This window comes from Rhamphochromis longiceps, linkage group LG19, assembly GCF_057381845.1.
Source record: "Rhamphochromis longiceps isolate RC_006_pf linkage group LG19, R_longiceps_female_GT1.1, whole genome shotgun sequence".
Classification (NCBI taxonomy): Eukaryota; Metazoa; Chordata; class Actinopteri; order Cichliformes; family Cichlidae; genus Rhamphochromis; species Rhamphochromis longiceps.
In genome coordinates this window covers 6,666,444-6,683,009 of record NC_140575.1, presented here as the reverse complement: position 1 = coordinate 6,683,009, position 16,566 = coordinate 6,666,444, and the positions used below count along the sequence as shown (strand labels likewise).

Genomic DNA, 16,566 nt, shown 5'->3' with positions numbered 1-16,566 from the left:
ACCTTTGCTGACTTTTTTCGCACTGTTTATTGTATTATTTTGACATAAGTTATGACTTAACATGAATAATTAACTTGTCTTTTTATATTTGAATAATTTTATGTGTATATATGTCCATGCACGAATGCCTTTATTTATTCTTTGATAGTGGGAACATGGGCTTCCATAAATGCCAGTTCTTGACAACGTAACATGTGGAGGGTACTTGTTATGTGTGAGAGGAAGGACTGCGAGATCTGAGCCCTAATTATCACAATCAGCCATCAACAAAATGCATATGAATTATTATAATCATATATTATATCATATCCTAAAGTCTGTGGACATCAACAAATAATCTTTATAAAAACATATGAAATCCCATTTTTAAACAGCTAATATTCAAATCAGTTATTTCCCATAACTAATCACGATGATCAGGTTTGATGCAGATGTACCTCACCTTCATTTATGAATCACCATGACTCTTTTGCTCCAGCAGATAGGTTTGTAATGCTAACGATAGGAATCATTGCGAGTGCTGGACTGAAGATGCTTTACATTATTGTCACTAGTAGAGGAAAATCACAAGCTGTGCAGCTGAAGAACAATATATATATATAATTTTTGAAACTTTAATGATACACTGAGATAATGTTCGCGTTTGAAAAGCTTGTATCAGCGGGCTAATTCGCTTACAATTAGTTTTTGTTTTGTATAAATAATTGATCAAGTAGATGGTATCTCTAGTGTATTTGAACTACTAATTAAAACAAAACAACAACAACAACAAAAAACAGTACAGAAAATATTTTTGATTAGGTTTTAAATTAAACATTGCAAACAGCCAAAAATCAACCTGAGAAAATTTGTTGTGGCTGTTTCAATTGTAGAATTGCCAAAATAATCGTGACCGCTTTAAGGACAGAGGTTACTTCTCCAGCCTTGGGAGTGATGATGTCGTGTTATGAAATAAAAAAAGTGAAAAGGTTTGCAACAGTGAGGCTTCACATCATCTGGGCTCAAACTTAATTTAATTCTTGAAACATTTACACAAAGTCAATATTTCTATCAATAGGATGTTCTTTAGGCATTTGTCCAGTGGTGATGTTGTGTGCAGTGAGAATCCAAATCCCCCAAGGAGCTGATAAACTGGAGAAACAACCCCGGTGCAAACTGATATGTTCTTTTTCTTTTTGGTCCACTCCTTTTTACAGAAACTCTTTCTTCTGTTTATTGGCTGCTATCTGGCAGCTCAAAGCTTCAGTTCCCTCTACAGATTTTCTACAAGACTGAGGTCTGCAGACTGGTACATGGCCCCGTCAGTTGGCCCCCTTAATGTGGTAAAGTTGTGATATTCCCCTAGCAGAAAACCATCCCCAAAGCATAATGTTTCCACCTCCATACTTGACTGTGGGGATCGTGTTTGGGGTCATACTCTTTCTCCAAACACAGCAGGCTAAGTTGTTGCCAAGGAGCTCAATTTTGGTTTCATCTGACATCAGCACTTTCTCCCGAGCCTTCTCTGAATAATTTAGATGTCTCCTGGCAATCTTGAGATGGGCCTGTGCATGTGCCTTTTTGAGCAGGGGGACCTTGCGAGATTTCAGTCCATTTCAGCATAGTGTGTTACCAACGGTGATCTCGTTGACTGTGGTCCCCCCAACCTTCAGATCATTAACAAACTCCTCCTCAGGGCGATTGATGGTCATTTTATATTTTGTCCATTTCTGAATAATCGCACCAACCATTGTCACCATCTCACAATGTTTCTTGATGATGGTCGTGTAGCCCATTCCAGATTTTTGCATGTCTACAAACTTGTCCCTGATTTTCTTTGACAGCTCTGGTCTTTCTCCTGGTGGTGATTGATTGATTCTGTGGACAGGTGTGTTTTATGCAAATAAAAAGTTAAGCTCACGGGTGCCTGTAATTGATTGATTGATTGTGCCACATGTGCACACTGCCGGTCTGTGATGCCAGAATTGGGTTGTGGGGGTTTAAATACACATGGCAGCATGGTGGCATGGTGGTTAGCACTGCTGCCGCACAGCAAGAAGGTCCTGAGTTCAATTACACCATCAGGCCGAAGGCTTTCTGTGTGGAGTTTGCATGTTCTCCCCATTTTTGCGTGGGTTCCCTCCAGGTACTCTGGATTCCTCCCACTGTTCAAAGACATGCAGTTGGTGTGGATAGGTTAATTGATTAGTCTAAATGGCCCATAGGTGTGAATGTGAGCGCGAATGGTTGTCTGTCTCTGTGTGTTAACCCTGCGACAGACTGGCAGCCTGTCCAGGGTGTGCCCCGCCTCTCACCTTATAACAGCTGGGATAGGCTCCAGCGCCCCCCGCGACCCTGAAAAGGACAAGCGGAAGCAAATGGATAGATGGGTTTAAATACTTATTTCATTCAATAACGTGCAAATCAATTTAGAACGTTGATGTAATGTGTTTTACCCAATGAAAATGAAACTACCATAAAAACCAGAGACTGTTCATTTCTTTGTCATTTCTCTAAGTGAGAAAACTTACAAGTTCAGAAGGGGATCGCGTATAATTATTTCCCCACTTTAATAGTGAATTGGTAATGTTCCTTTTAAGCAGGAGTTGGTGGGTTTAAATCACAGGCACTCCAAGATATTCCTGATTATTAACCATACAAGAAGTTAGATTATTTAATAAATGGAGAGTTTGGGAGAACATGACTAAATCAGAATAGTTAGCTTAGAATTTAATTTAATAATGCACTTTTATTGAATTTCTTTCTTAATCTGGCACATCATTCACTCTTCTTTTTTGTGGAACATTGTGGTTTGCTGTACTTGCTGTTTAATTATTGTGTGTTGCCTTGTGGTTCCTTTGGAAGTGGCTAGAGTAACTGCGTTGTGAATAATGCTGCTGTAATCTAAAAAATGAAAATCCTGCCTCTTTATATGCCACTACATCCTGCCTGGATTACCCAAACCTCATCAGTAAGAGTCAAAGAGGAAGTACTTGTTCTTGTGTCCCACCCTCCCCCGACCCCCACCCCCAACACAGCCAATTACAGGCCTCTGTTGCTGCAGTCGAAACCTCATGCCAAGTTTGATGCTGTCTTATTGCAACACAAACTTTGCGACTGAGAGAAATGAAGGACAGTGATGCATGCTGAGGAAAAAAATGCCCCGTGAGGAGTTTAAAAAAACCCCAGAAAAGTGTGAAACATGAAAGGCTCACAAAAAGTGTAAGAAAGTGAAAAAGCTGCACATTCTGTGTGAAGGTGCTGATCGAGCATCAGCACCTACAGCAGGGGTCGCCTGTGGGCAGTCACTGCAAACTTCTCAAAAAACACACACAAGTCAAATTTCTCAGCAAATTTGACTTTTCCTTATAATAAAACTACATTAAACTACATTCGCAGCATACTCCCCCGAAAATTATTTCAGGCTGTATCACACTGCTTGCAGTTGTCCATAACAACCATAACCTAAAAGAACTTGGTGATTATATCATATTTGTCATTAAAAGGGTGCAGAAACTGTACATATGTCTTGTTTATGTTCTGTTAAGTATGTAAGTGGAATAAACAGTGAAAGAGGCCGCACTGATGTTTCCATCATATTTACATGAACATAAAATGCTTGTTTGCACACTGGTGGAGATTACAGGGCTCTCCAGCAGTGTAAATATTGTTTACTCAGTATTTTGTTTGTCATAATGGAAGAAAAGGCCTTCCCCTTTGCACCATCATAATTGCTACTAGAAGGTGCTTGAGCACAAATACAGTATTTTGGGGCTCAAATAAAGGCTAAAGGTTGTTTAACAATAAAATATAAATATATTTTTGTAATAAGCTGCTGGACAAACAATCTAGCATGATTTTTCTCTATGCGAGGACGACCTCCATCTACTCTGATAACTACTTTAAGTTCTTGAAGTGGAAAAAGATTATATTTACAAGCCTGAGCTTGCAAAATATGGCCTACAATAAAAAACAACAACAAATACAGCCACAGAGCCTGTATAATGCCATGCAGGTTGTCTATAACTGTGGACACTTAAAGCAAACCTTTCCACTATAGCCACGTTTCACTCTGGTCTCTGGTGTCCCTTGGGTTTACAAATTGCTTTCAGTGTTTCTTCTTCTCTGATGGATTTGTCCCTGTGGCATTGTTACATCACTGGTGTGAAATGGGAGCTCTGGAAAGGAAGCTTTCAAAATGGTGATGGACTGAACTCGAAACCAAGTGTGTTTGAGACAGAAACACTTTGTAAGTGAAAGATGAACAAACACCTGAACTGAATGCAGGTCACACAGTCAGAAATAGGGGTACGGAAGGAGTACATTACTGTGCCCCAAGGTACAAAAATGACATTAATACAGTCTAAGGACAAATATTGGACCTCGGGGGAACTATCTGTACCTTTTTTAGCGTCTGAAAGGTACATACATGTTCCTTAATTGTGAAAAGTACTTATTTGTACCCATTCTTTCAAAAGATAAAGTACAGGTTGATTAAGCTCTTTTTGATTAGAGGTTGTTTTTTTTTAATTCTTTTTGACAGTAATTTATTTGCAACTGTATTGATTTAAGCATATATTTTAGTGTTTTTATTTTATTTTTTATTATTTTCATTGCTGTTGTTGTTTTTGTATTCCCTGAACCCCCCTTATTTTTAAGCTGCTTTAAGAACAACGAATTTATTTGAAAGAAAAAAAAGTAAAAATGCATTTAAACATTTTTTTAAGAGAGCGTTTTTTTTTTTTAAGTAAGTATTTGGATGAATTGCAAAAAAGCACCCTCGGAGTGCGAGTTGAGCCCATCCTCACAACATCAAACAAAAAGTAGAAGAAGAAACTCAACGAATAGCTGGTGGATTCTAGAACTTTCTTTAAATGCAGCAGGTGCCATTTTGTTTTATCAACGGACGGAGATGGATTACGAACTTGCAAGTCCTGGTGTGCTCTGTTCACTTTCAACCGAGGAACTCTTAACAAAAATACAAGAGTGGGGCTTAGATGTCACCGAAGCTGAAGCTCAGCGTTTCAGAGGTAAGTTTTATTTAAAGAAAAATGTAGCGTAATTACTAATTATTGGTTTAGCCTAGCTTAACGTATATTAGCAATTTAGCTAGTTTCGGCACTCTCTTAGCTCAAATTATGTCTTTTTTACAAACGTTTTTACAAACGTTTCATGTGTAAAGTTGAGGTCACAGTTCTGAAAAATGAAAAATGTGTACACATAGTATTTGTATAAGTTTGAACTTATATATGTGGTTCGGCCACAGTCTATGGGTTCGGTAACCCCTGCGCAGCGGAACGGCGCGAAATTTGATTCCCTGGTAGCTGAATGCAGTTTACCGTTAGTGTATTAATGGTTTAATAAAATCACGTTTTTACATCCACTCCAAGGCCATTAACACACATGGGCGGCGTTTAAAGGAAATATCTTGACGCCGCACTTGTTTAAAATATAACAAGGGTGTTGCAGCTGGGGTTTGATAGTCCCGTTTTCAGCAATGTGGGAACTTTTTCAGCATGTAATCTGAGCTTGTAATACGGTCCTGCGGGTGTTATCGCTATAAGTAATCGGTCTGAAAGAACAGACGGCAGAAACTGTCGGAAATCTGGAGAAAGGAGTCACCTTAGTAGTGAATATTAACAAATTACAGCATTCTAGTCTTTTTTTTTTTTCTTCCAAACTTGAAAGGGCACAAAAGCATGCTCAGACTCTGCTCTCCTGTGTCCAGTAGTCCCAAACAAACATCTAAATTTAAAAATGAAAACTTTGCATATCAAGAGGATTCACTCTAAAAAATTTGGTTTATTTTATTTAATTTACTGATTTTTTTAATGAATATTTCTTTGAACTGAAAGAAGTTGTACAAAAGGTTTTAATGTGTGTGATATACGGTTTTTACCCATGTAAAAATGTGGTGTTAAATATTCTTACATGGAATTTAGAGTTTGTACTACCATTTATCTTGCAGACAATGAGGTTGATGGTGACACAGTTGACTGCGGTCTTACTGAGACTATGGTTGCATACCTTTTCCAAGGATCCTTCAAAAAGCAGGTTAAATTCAACCAATTTGTGTCAAGGATGAAGGAATCTTCAGTGACGCTGACTCTACAGACTGTCTCTCCAGAAGACTGGCAACCATCTACTTCGTCAACTTCAATAAGGTATTTTCTTATTTATAATGAAGTTAGTATGTCTGAAACATACATGTTGGCCATTATGCACTTTTAGGATTTAGTTAATATGATCATTTTTCCTACCATATGTATTGTTACTGTAGTGTTTTATACTTCAATTCATGCAATAAAAACAAACATTTAACTGTTTTCACAGCAATGAAAATACTTTGAGACTGCCAGCCTCTTTTGAAATTCCAAGATTTCCCAAAAATCTGCAACTAAAACTGGACAACAAAGAACCGTGCCATAAAAATCCAAGGGACAGACACACAATAATCAGAGTTCTATATGAAGCTGTGGCACAGTATACTATGTAAGTTAATCAGGGTAATGTTAGCTTGTTGCTTTAGAAAAAGCTGAATCTGTCATATTGAAAATAAACGCTACATTACTAAGAAACAATAACTGACACTTGATAAAGTTTGTTTGTCAGCAGTTGCTCTAACACTTATGTTTCTTCTGATATTACAGGTATCCCACAAATTCTGAATATGTGCAAGCTGTGAAGACGCTGGTAATGAAGTATCCTTTCCTCAAGGATCGTGAGGGAAATGGTTATGTAAGTTAAATTTAAAATTTGCATAAGGTTCCTTCAAGATTACAAAGTAAAAGTGAAGCTTTTTTCAATCTTGTTTTGTTAGTAAGACAATCTGTAGCCTCTCAGTAGGTTTGTATGAAGTATGTTTACTGATTCTTTGTTGGGTGTATTTTGTGTAGATTGTTTTTACAGTAACTTATGTTTCTGTTCAACAAGCACACATGGCATATGTCTTTGAGACGTAAATTCAAATCAGAGCGGGCACCACTAGTCGACAGTGAGGCAGTGAGGCGTTGTAAGGAGAAGTTTGGTTCTACGAGGAGAGGGCAGCCTAATAAATGTCAACGAACAAGTCAGAGAAATGTTTGTCAGGTTGGTGTGAGGGACATCTTGAGCTATAAAATGTTCTTGCCTCTGTTATTACATCTAAAACTAAGGATTAGGGATGCAACTGTACCCCTTTTTTCAAACCAAAACTATACCAATACTTGGATTAGAGCACTTGCTAATACAAAGTACCAGTGCTAATACTTCTACCTCACAAAATATTATTAATTAGAAGGCGCTAAAAGAGGGTGAACTAGATTTAAAAAAAACCAACATTTTAAATATGACTCCAAAACTAAAATTTCAAGTTAACAATTAAGATTTTATGTGAAATTATTTCAGAGTTTCCATATTTTAAATATTGGTTCATGGTATCGGTTAACTTTAAACAATACGAGTTCTTTGTGATGCACAGATCGTGTCAGCTCTAATTGTATATTTAGTCTTATGTTGGGTTTCTAATCTGTTTTGACTTTCTCTTCTCACTCTTGCTTTCTTTCAAGGGACCATGCGTCCAAGGAGAGGATTTATTATCCATCGACGCCCACTTAAAGGTCTTACAGTGCCAATATCAGAAGATGCAACCAGATACCATGGTGGTTCATAACCGTATGCAGCAAACGTTTGCTTGGCGGCAAAAAGAAATTGCAGATGGTATGCCTGTGGAGGATGTGTTGAAGAAGTACCCCTTCTTAGGGATGCCTACTGGTGTAAGTCAGAAAGCTGAACTGAACTTGGAAATAGCTGTCACATTTAACATGTTTATAGTAGTAAATTTTATTTGCCCTTGACCTTGCTTTCTTCATCTGTCCCTCTTTCCTTTTTTTGTATGTTCATGTAACTTCTTACAGTATTGTTGTTAAATTCTATAAAAAAAATAATTATGCAGCACCATACATAATTAATATCAACTTTAGATTATTTCATTTTCATACACTGTTATTTTGTACTGAAAATTAATTTTTTACTTGTAGCTGTGCAACGAACTCGGGTGGATCCAACCAACAACGGGTAATGTAAGCCAGCGATTTCGTGAAGGGCTCTCATGTGTTGCAGCAAAGGTGATTGACGTTACACGAGGGAAAACCCCACTCTACCAGCTCTACCTTGATGCAAGAGAGGAGGCTCTCACTGATGACCTACCAGGTATTTGCTTTCAAGGCTTCCATTTTATATAATTTTTATAGGTAACTGGAAATGCCAGATAAAATGCATGGGTGATCTTGTGTTGTTTTTGGGTTTTTTTGGCAGATCTTGACACAAGGGCTGCACTTTTATTCCTGCCATACGTCTTCAAGGAGAAACTGGATCTCTTTGTCATACTTGGAGAGGTGTGTGTATTAAAATATTTAGTCTATATAAAAGGAAAACAAATGTATCTTTTGTTAAGAGACTAAGATATTGCTTTCCTCTACCTTCTCTTTTGACTTCAAAGGTTCATCCGAAAACCCCCTATCCAACTGTGCAGCTACTTCATGAAGACTGGAAACCAGTGTTCTCCAGAAGCGCTCCAAACATTGTGAAGTTGGATGGCAGTGAAGTGTGCAGAAGCTCGTGTATTTTTGAAGGAATCATCTCTTCTTTCTGCTTGTATTTTGTCTTCAACCTTGCTTATCCAAAACATCTGAAGAACACCCTGATTTTTCTCCAAAAGTACATTGTGAAAATAGATGAGGGTGAGGACCGGCCTCTGCCAATCACAGTCACCAGACAAATAAATCTTCTGTATTGACCACCATGCCTCAGCCATATCAGTGCTCCAAATGTGGCAGAAGAACCTTTAGTTTGACAAAGCTTATTCAGCACATAGGACTTATTCATTCCCATGATGCCAATTTTGATATAACCTGTGGACTCAGTGACTGCTGTTCTTCCTTCAAAAAATATGAATCTTTCAGACGACATGTGTATAGGAAACACAGAGAACAGGTGTTGTGTCCCCATAAAGACTTAGATGAAAATGAGCAGGAGGTAGTCAGTCCACACCCAAATGAATTTGCAAATGACATGACTGAAAATATTGAAACCCCTCCATCCTGGGATGAATTTTTGATAAATTTCAGAGACAATCTTTTCAAGTTCATTCTTAAGTGCAGAGAGAAAAATTCTTTACCAGTCTCTGTTCAGGAAGAAATTGTGGAAGATGTAAATTTTCTGATGTGTTTTTTCAAGGAGAACTACGATGCTTTTATAGCATATCATTTAGAGAAAATGGGTCTTGATGTGTCTTTGTGTCCAGAGCTTAAAAATGTCCTGCATTCAAATGAATTTTTTGAGAAGGCTTCAACAGCTATTCGATCTCCTTATTTGGTCAAAGAACATTGCAAATCAAAGCTCAACATGACAGAGCCTGTTCATTGCAAATTAAGAGACTCTGTGGGTCATACAGTTGGCTCGTATTCATATGTGCCTGTTGATAAGGTGCTAAAAAATTATCTTTCTCATGAAGACATACAAGATCACATTTTTTCAAGTGGCAATTTGGAAACTGATGAATTTCTAACAGATTACTCTGATGGAGAAATCTTCAGACATCATCAATTCTTCAAGGATAACCCAAATGCACTGCGACTCCATTTTTATGAGGATGAATTTGAAGTACTTAATCCTCTAGGATCTAAACGATCCAAACACAAACTTAGTGCATTTTATTACACTGTAGGCAATTTGGACAAAAGGTACACTTCTCAGCAGAGGCACATTCATCTAGCGTTATTGGTACGCTATTCTTTCGTTAAGCGGTGTGGTTGGCATGTTATCCTTAAACCTTTGCTTGATGATTTGGAAAAACTTTCCACTGATGGCTTTACTTTTACCATTGATAAAACTGAACACACTATTCATGCTGCTCTTGCAACTTTATCTTGTGATAATTTATCAGCTCACATGATTGGTGGTTTTTCTATGTCATTTAACACTGGTAGAATTTGTCGGTATTGCATGGCTTCTTATGAAGATATGAAACAATCCTTTGAGGAAGAAAGCTTTGTTTTAAGAACATCAGAGGTTCACCAGTATCATCTTGCACGAATCCAAGAATTTCCGGATGATAAAACAATATATGGTGTAAATAGTTCATGTCCTTTTGACAGACTGAGTTATTTCAGTGTTACGCAAGCTTTACCACCTGATGTAATGCATGATCTGCTGGAAGGTGTAGTTCCTCTAGTTATGAAACTAGTGATTTGTAAAGCCCACACTGAGAAGCATATTACAATTAGAGAGATCAATGAAGAATTGCAAAAAATGCCCATCGGTCAGAATGACAAAACAAACAAACCAGTACAGTTATCAGAGAGACTTCAGAGTGTTGGTATTGTTGGATCAGCATCTCAAAAGTGGTGCCTGTTCAGATTGCTGCCATTTCTGATGGCAGACCGTGTGCCACCTAATTGTAAATATTGGCATGTTTTTCTTCTATGTCGTGAAATAACAGAGATTGTAATGGCTAAAAAAGTGCGAAAAGAGAATATTTTATTGTTGAAGTTGCTTGTCCATGAGTTTCTCACAAAACTGAAAAGTGTATTTGGGGATGTAATTACACCAAAGTGTCATTATTTAATCCACTATGCAAGACTGATTGAAATGTTCGGCCCTCTACGTTTGTTATGGTGTATGAGATTTGAAAGTAAGCACCAGTATTTCAAAACGTTGTCCCGCAATTGTAGAAATTTTATGAACATTGCTACAACTTTGAGCAACAGACATCAGTTCAGACAGTGCTGGGAGTTTTCTAACAAAAGTTTACTTGGTGAATTTGAAAATGTTTTTGGAAAAAGTGTGACTACACCATTTTTGTCATTACCACTGGAACTGCAACAAGCACTGACAGTCTATTGTGGCTTTTCTGAAGTTGATAGTGCTAAGAAAGCTTTCCAGCGTGTGTCAGAAGTAATTGTGAACAGTGTCAAATACTGTGTAAGAGATGTGTTTGTCATTGATGTACTGCATTCAGAGAAGATTCCTCTGTTCTGGCAAATTAAGTACATATTTAATATTGACACAATGTGGGTCTTTTGTGGAAAAATTCTCATTCCTCTGTTATATGACAACCATTTTCATTCATACAGTGTTAGAGTTGATAGTGAATGGACGTTGCTAAAACCTGGACAGGAAATTGATGTTGCAGCTTATGACACATACTCTGTTGATAACAGTTTGTATGTAACAGTTAAGCAATGTATTTAAGAAGGTAATAAATGTGACAAGTATTTTTGACTTTGTATCTTCAATTTTTCAAATCCTGAGAGGAAAAATATAGGAAATCTGTGTGTAGATACTGAACCTTTAGAAAGACATTTTTGTACTCCTTTTAAGGGTTCTTTTTTGTACTTTATACTAAGGGTACAACTTTGCCCTTTAAAGTACAGGTTTGACGTGTAAAAGGTACAAATTACAAGGGTACAAATCAGTACCCACAGTTTAGGGTACAGAACGGTACCTTAGAGGGTACCACCCCAGTGACAAGCCATTGTACCCCTATAGGTACATTTCTGTACTTTAATTTCTGAGTGTGCACGATCAATGGCATTTTTTCTTTTTCAGGACAAAGGACGGCTTTCCCTGTATTGGTTATAATAAATTGATATGACTTCACCGTCTGCTAGGTTTTTCTGACCCATCCCTGCTTAGTGTTCACTCCTGTCAGAGGGAGTGTAGTCTTTCTGAGCTCTGAGGCTCATTAACACACCATTTCACTCAAGGGAATTCACTGGAACCACAGCAGTCCATATTGATCCCAGTCCAGAACAACTGAAATATAAATGAAGGGTTTTCATTGTGTGGACTCCTTTGTGCAACCGTGGCTCACCACTATCCAACAGTGTGTGCAGAGTTTCCTTTACTTACTGTCAGTATTTACACAGTAACACCACGGAAAGGACATTTGAATTTACTTTGTTGTTTTAAGCACCTAGAGAGAAAACAGTGCTTAATTCATTGACTAACCTCAACTGCTTCCCGAGGACACGCTGCATCCACTCACTGTCTGAACCTGTATTCCCTGTTGGAATAATCCACAGGCACATTATACATGATTAAACAATTTTCACTGGGAAAAAACAATCCCTAATTACATCACAGAGAGAGTGAGAGCGAGAGTGAAATTTGAATTTGTGTTTAGATGATTTGGCAACATGGTTCATCTAACATTTATGCCAATAAAGAGGATTATTGAAATGAATCAGGGACGAGACAGAGGCACAAAGACGGAAAGGTAAAAATGGACAGGGTGAAAAATCACAAAGAAGGGAGAATATATCTCTCGATATTCTTTTACTACAGTTGCATGCGAGTCGTATAAACACTGCAGTTTTATGGATTTGTGCTTATGATTGAGTCTTTGATTCTAGACAGAATGTGGTGATTTTGTGTCACTTCTTCATTGTGCTTTCTTCTGCCAATTTGATAGCCTTTATCCAGCTGTTCTACTATGCTAAGGCTGCCAAAAAGCTTTCATGCTATTGTCCAAGTGGCTATAGCTACTCTTGTGTCTTTCACACTTTTCTTTCAAGTGCTTTAAGTACCATAAACCCACAGTGGTTGACACAGCAAACACAGAAAGCAAAGGACGCATTGCTCACCCCATATCCAGTTAGCCAACTCTGCTTGTTATATAGCATACTGAAGAATTTCTCTTTTTCATCACATAACGTACATAAAAAAACATGAAAGTCAGATACTGAAATGTAAAAATCTGGAATAAAACAGATGTGACAGGTGAAGTTGAGAAACTCAACATAAAACAAAAGAAAAAGATGAAACTTGCAACATAGAAGCAACACAGAACTCAGTGGACAATTTAAAGGCAAAAAATATGAGAAGGATGATAAAAAACAAAAATCAAGATTCAATTTGACATGAAGAGTCAGGTGTGATGCTATTTTATACTTGCCTTTTTATGGAACAAAGGAAATCGAAGCTGATCAGCTTGTTTTACCAGTTGTGTTATTGTGAATTAAGAAAGCAATTGATAAAGCTATTGATAACTTAGCTTTAAATGATATCATTAGTCTGATGCAAATAGCTTCATATTTGCACATTTCTCCTTTCAAAATGAAAGTCTTAAAATTTTTTTGTTGTTAGTGTAATCATATTTTCCATATGTTGTGTTAAAATCTGTGCATGTTTAACATTTTATTAAAGCTAAGTTTAGAAATTTAAAGATACTTTTTGTAATCACCCCTATAGATTTGAACTAAAACGTTTACCACCAGGGGGAAGCATTTTACCGGTGGGTGTGTTAAAATATATTTTTGGTATACTGCTGTTCTTATTTCTTTTTAGCTTTGTCACCTTTTCCTCAAGATTAGCCACCAATGTTAACACAAAGGCTTACTGACTAGCTTGGTTGACCCATCTCATGGGACAATTTGGTACTAATAATATTATTATGGTATTATAATCTCATTTGATAAAATCCTAAACATTTACATAAATTAATTGTTAACACGAGGTAATGGTGGCCGTTTCTTAAAATTCTGTTCATAATAATATAAAACTGAATGAATTAGCTTTGAACACAAGAATTCCAGTTTCCAATGGGTACCTTTAACTTACTCTGTGCTCTTTTGCATGCCAGTGAAATTGATTTTACACCTCATGTTACATATTATTAATGTGGCATAAGAGAGAGAGAGAGTCAGGTGGATCAGTGGAGAGAGCAAGAGAGAGAACGGGAAAGGTAGAGCGACATAGTGTCAGCAGAGGGAGTGGAAGAGAGAGAGAAAGTCGCCATTACTGCCTGGCTGTGCTGCTGAGAGGGGAGGGAGCATACAGAGCCAGGTTTCGGCTTTCAACGCATACCACACTAACAGCACCAAAATACACTAAAATACGGGCTAACCGGGCTTGTAGGACTACAGTGGACTACACCTTCAACTAAAACTGACTTCGGATTTTGGGGAAGTCGCCAGTGACCACGGATTGTGGATTGTGAAAAGAGTTTTGATTGCCTTTTAATGTGGGAATGCTTTCTCCTCTTCTCCGTGGTATGTGGATCTGGGAGCGACCATGTTATTAGGTGGGTAGGGGAATGTATTTGGACTGGGATTGGTACTTCATTAGCTAAACTAGCACTCCTTTTTTGTGGGTGAAGGGTGCCCGCACCACTGCGCCATCCCGAGTCAAAAGAACCTGGGATGGGGACGTGAGACGGGCTTGTTAAATCAGCCAAGGTTGTAATTTTAATAAGTCTTCCCAATGTGAGGCTGTTGCTAACATTAGCCACTAGCTAACTCATCCTCCTGGCATGCTAGGCTAACAGTGTTCGGCTAATGCTAGCTTGTAGGATTGGGAAAGGTGGGTTTTTCCTCTCCTGGAGCAGTATCAGGGCCAAGGCAGGCCGAGCCGGGTATCGCCTTTTCTCTCTAGGGTAGATACATAACCGCCCTATCAGTTCCCGGGGCTCCCAGCATTAGCCTCGAAGGATTGACGCATTAACTTAATATAAAGGTCTGCTGGTTTTAATTCCAGCATAACTAATTCACGTTAACTCCTCTAACTCACTCTCACTCCTCTTTTCTAGACTACTTTGATGTTTTATGTGATACCCACCCGTTTTCAGTTGGCTTTATAACACTGTTACACATATGTTAAAGCAGAAAATTTGAAGTAATCACGGAGTAGGGAAAAAATCGCAGCTGTCGTCTGAGTTTATAGCCTTCACGCCCGCCTCGCATTAATAGGTCGTTTAATTGTTTTTGAGTGCTTTTGGAAGTTGCTGGATTTTCTGCGTTAATGTCCTGCTAACATTAGCTCGAGGGGACGGAGGGCTGAGTGGAGGGTCACATCCAGGAGTGCCGCTGGGCAGATTATTGAATTTTCCCGACATTAACGAGGGTGTGTTTACACATACACACCCTTAACGTCTCAGCGCTGCTGAAGAGTTGTAACCACGTATGTCATTAGGTGCTTTTTAACGCCTTTCCCCCCTTCGGTGCCTCACAATACGCAGGCAGGTCAGTGGGTTTGTCCTGCTGCAGCAGCTCTGCATGCCATTTGCATCGACTCAGGCTGCTGCTTCTCCCTTTGCCCCTTTCCCAAACTCTCATTAAAGGGGCAGTCCGGCTTTTATCCAAGACCCCATCATAATGCTTCCTCCCTTTTTTGCAGACCTCGCTGCAAAAAAAAAAACTGCCCTAATGCTGAGTTACAGAGATTTTTCTTTATTTTTAAAAGCATCAGTTATTAGTGGGACCCATTTGTGTTGATAATGGCAATTAGGTTCTTTGTTGTTTCCACTTAGAATGTGCTACTGTGTCTTTTCAGTGTCCATAAAACCATAAGGGTTCACTAAATGATGTGATGGGGCTCTTATGTCCATCACTGTCGTCTGTGTCAGTGTGTTTCAGGTTTTTCTCTTCAGCTTTTTCTCTTAGATGGCCTTTTTGGAGAAAAGCTAACGATCCGGTTATTAACAGTGGTCTGAAAAGTCAAATAAATCCTAGTCTTTCCTTAGAAGATATCAAAATAATATATGTATTGTGTCATAGTGTGAAACCTGTAGGGATTTGGTAGAAAGAATGGTAAAGTGGAGTTCCCGTCTTTATCATTTTAACATTTCCTTTTCTGTTAGAATTGATATTCATGGATAGGCTAGTCTGGAAGGGTTTGCAGTTTTGTCTGCATTGCTCCCAGGAAAAATGGATATTGGTATTGGCATTATGCTAATATACTGGCAAATATTCATAGCTAGCATTGGCTTCTACAGACTGCATAAAGGCACTAGCACTGACAAGCCCTGCGAGTGATGAGGGGGGGGGGTGATTGTGTCATTTGGCCTATAAACTGTTGTTCTTACATCATTCATACCCCCAGGGAGGGGGAAGTCAGATGAGTGACGCCCAGGTTCAGGTCTGTACCTGACTTTGGAGGAGGGTGACACAGTTTTTAAAGAATGAGCGTCTTACAAGGAAGGCACTTTACGGGAAACACCACTGCATACTCTGACACTTGGAGTCAAATTTTTAGATTTTGATCAGTGTCACAGTGACGAGTTTCCTTTTGATACTGATTATTTCTGGATGTGGTAGATCTTTTGTAGCATTCTGTGGTGGACGTTATGCGCCTAGTAAATTGGTGCTTTATATCAACTGTAGTTCTTCTGATGATGGCAGATGATGAATGGTTTTAAAAAGTTGAAATTCAGAAATTCTGGGAGTTAGGCTGTAGCAGTAAACTAGTCCTTAGTGTGGAGGACAAGATTCAATACTTGGGGGAGTCAGTTCCTCCTCTAACAGGGAGCTCACGCTACCTTTTAGGAAGTGGTTTCTGTTTTGCTTCTGAGTTCTGATTCTTCACTTCTTGTGGGAGGAGAGCTGTCTGTACCCAGGTCAGAAGAAACTAGTTGTGCCTCATTTTAAATGATTGGCACACCCTTCTCTGGTATAGCACCACAGACTTAGGATGGAATAATAATACTAAATAAATAAAGCAATAAAAAGTTTAATTCTACTGACAAATTCCAGCCAGTGTAACTTTAAAAGGTTTATCATCATTGGCAGTGTGTTCTGCTGTGTTTCAGGGCTTAACAGCATTTAGTCA

General features: G+C 38.4%; 2 protein-coding genes across 4 annotated transcripts in view; both read left to right on the top strand.

Moving 5' to 3' along the window:
• The first annotated feature begins 4,342 nt into the window (after positions 1–4,342).
• On the top strand, positions 4,343–8,900 carry LOC146646079 (sterile alpha motif domain-containing protein 3-like). Of its 2 annotated transcripts, XM_085392168.1 has the most exons (9): positions 4,343–5,009; positions 5,948–6,143; positions 6,313–6,471; positions 6,630–6,717; positions 6,913–7,068; positions 7,527–7,733; positions 7,998–8,169; positions 8,275–8,354; positions 8,459–8,900. In XM_085392168.1, the coding sequence occupies exons 1-9, from the start codon at positions 4,739–4,741 to the stop codon at positions 8,753–8,755; spliced, it is 1,626 nt and encodes a 541-aa protein (XP_085248294.1). In that variant the 5' UTR covers positions 4,343–4,738; the 3' UTR covers positions 8,756–8,900. The 2 variants fall into 2 exon arrangements, with proteins under 2 accessions (XP_085248294.1, XP_085248295.1); XM_085392169.1 differs by lacking the exon at positions 6,913–7,068 and having other exon boundaries at positions 4,348–5,009.
• Positions 8,901–13,758: 4,858 nt separating this feature from the next.
• arhgap5 (Rho GTPase activating protein 5) overlaps positions 13,759–16,566 on the top strand; it is a 55,073-nt gene continuing 52,265 nt past the window's right edge. Inside the window, exon 1 of one of the 2 annotated variants that reach the window (XM_085390661.1) lies at positions 13,759–14,012. The gene's annotated coding sequence lies outside the window, so the exon portion shown is untranslated. Of the gene's footprint in view, positions 14,045–16,566 lie in introns of both variants that reach the window. The other variant, XM_085390660.1, reaches the window with a different exon arrangement.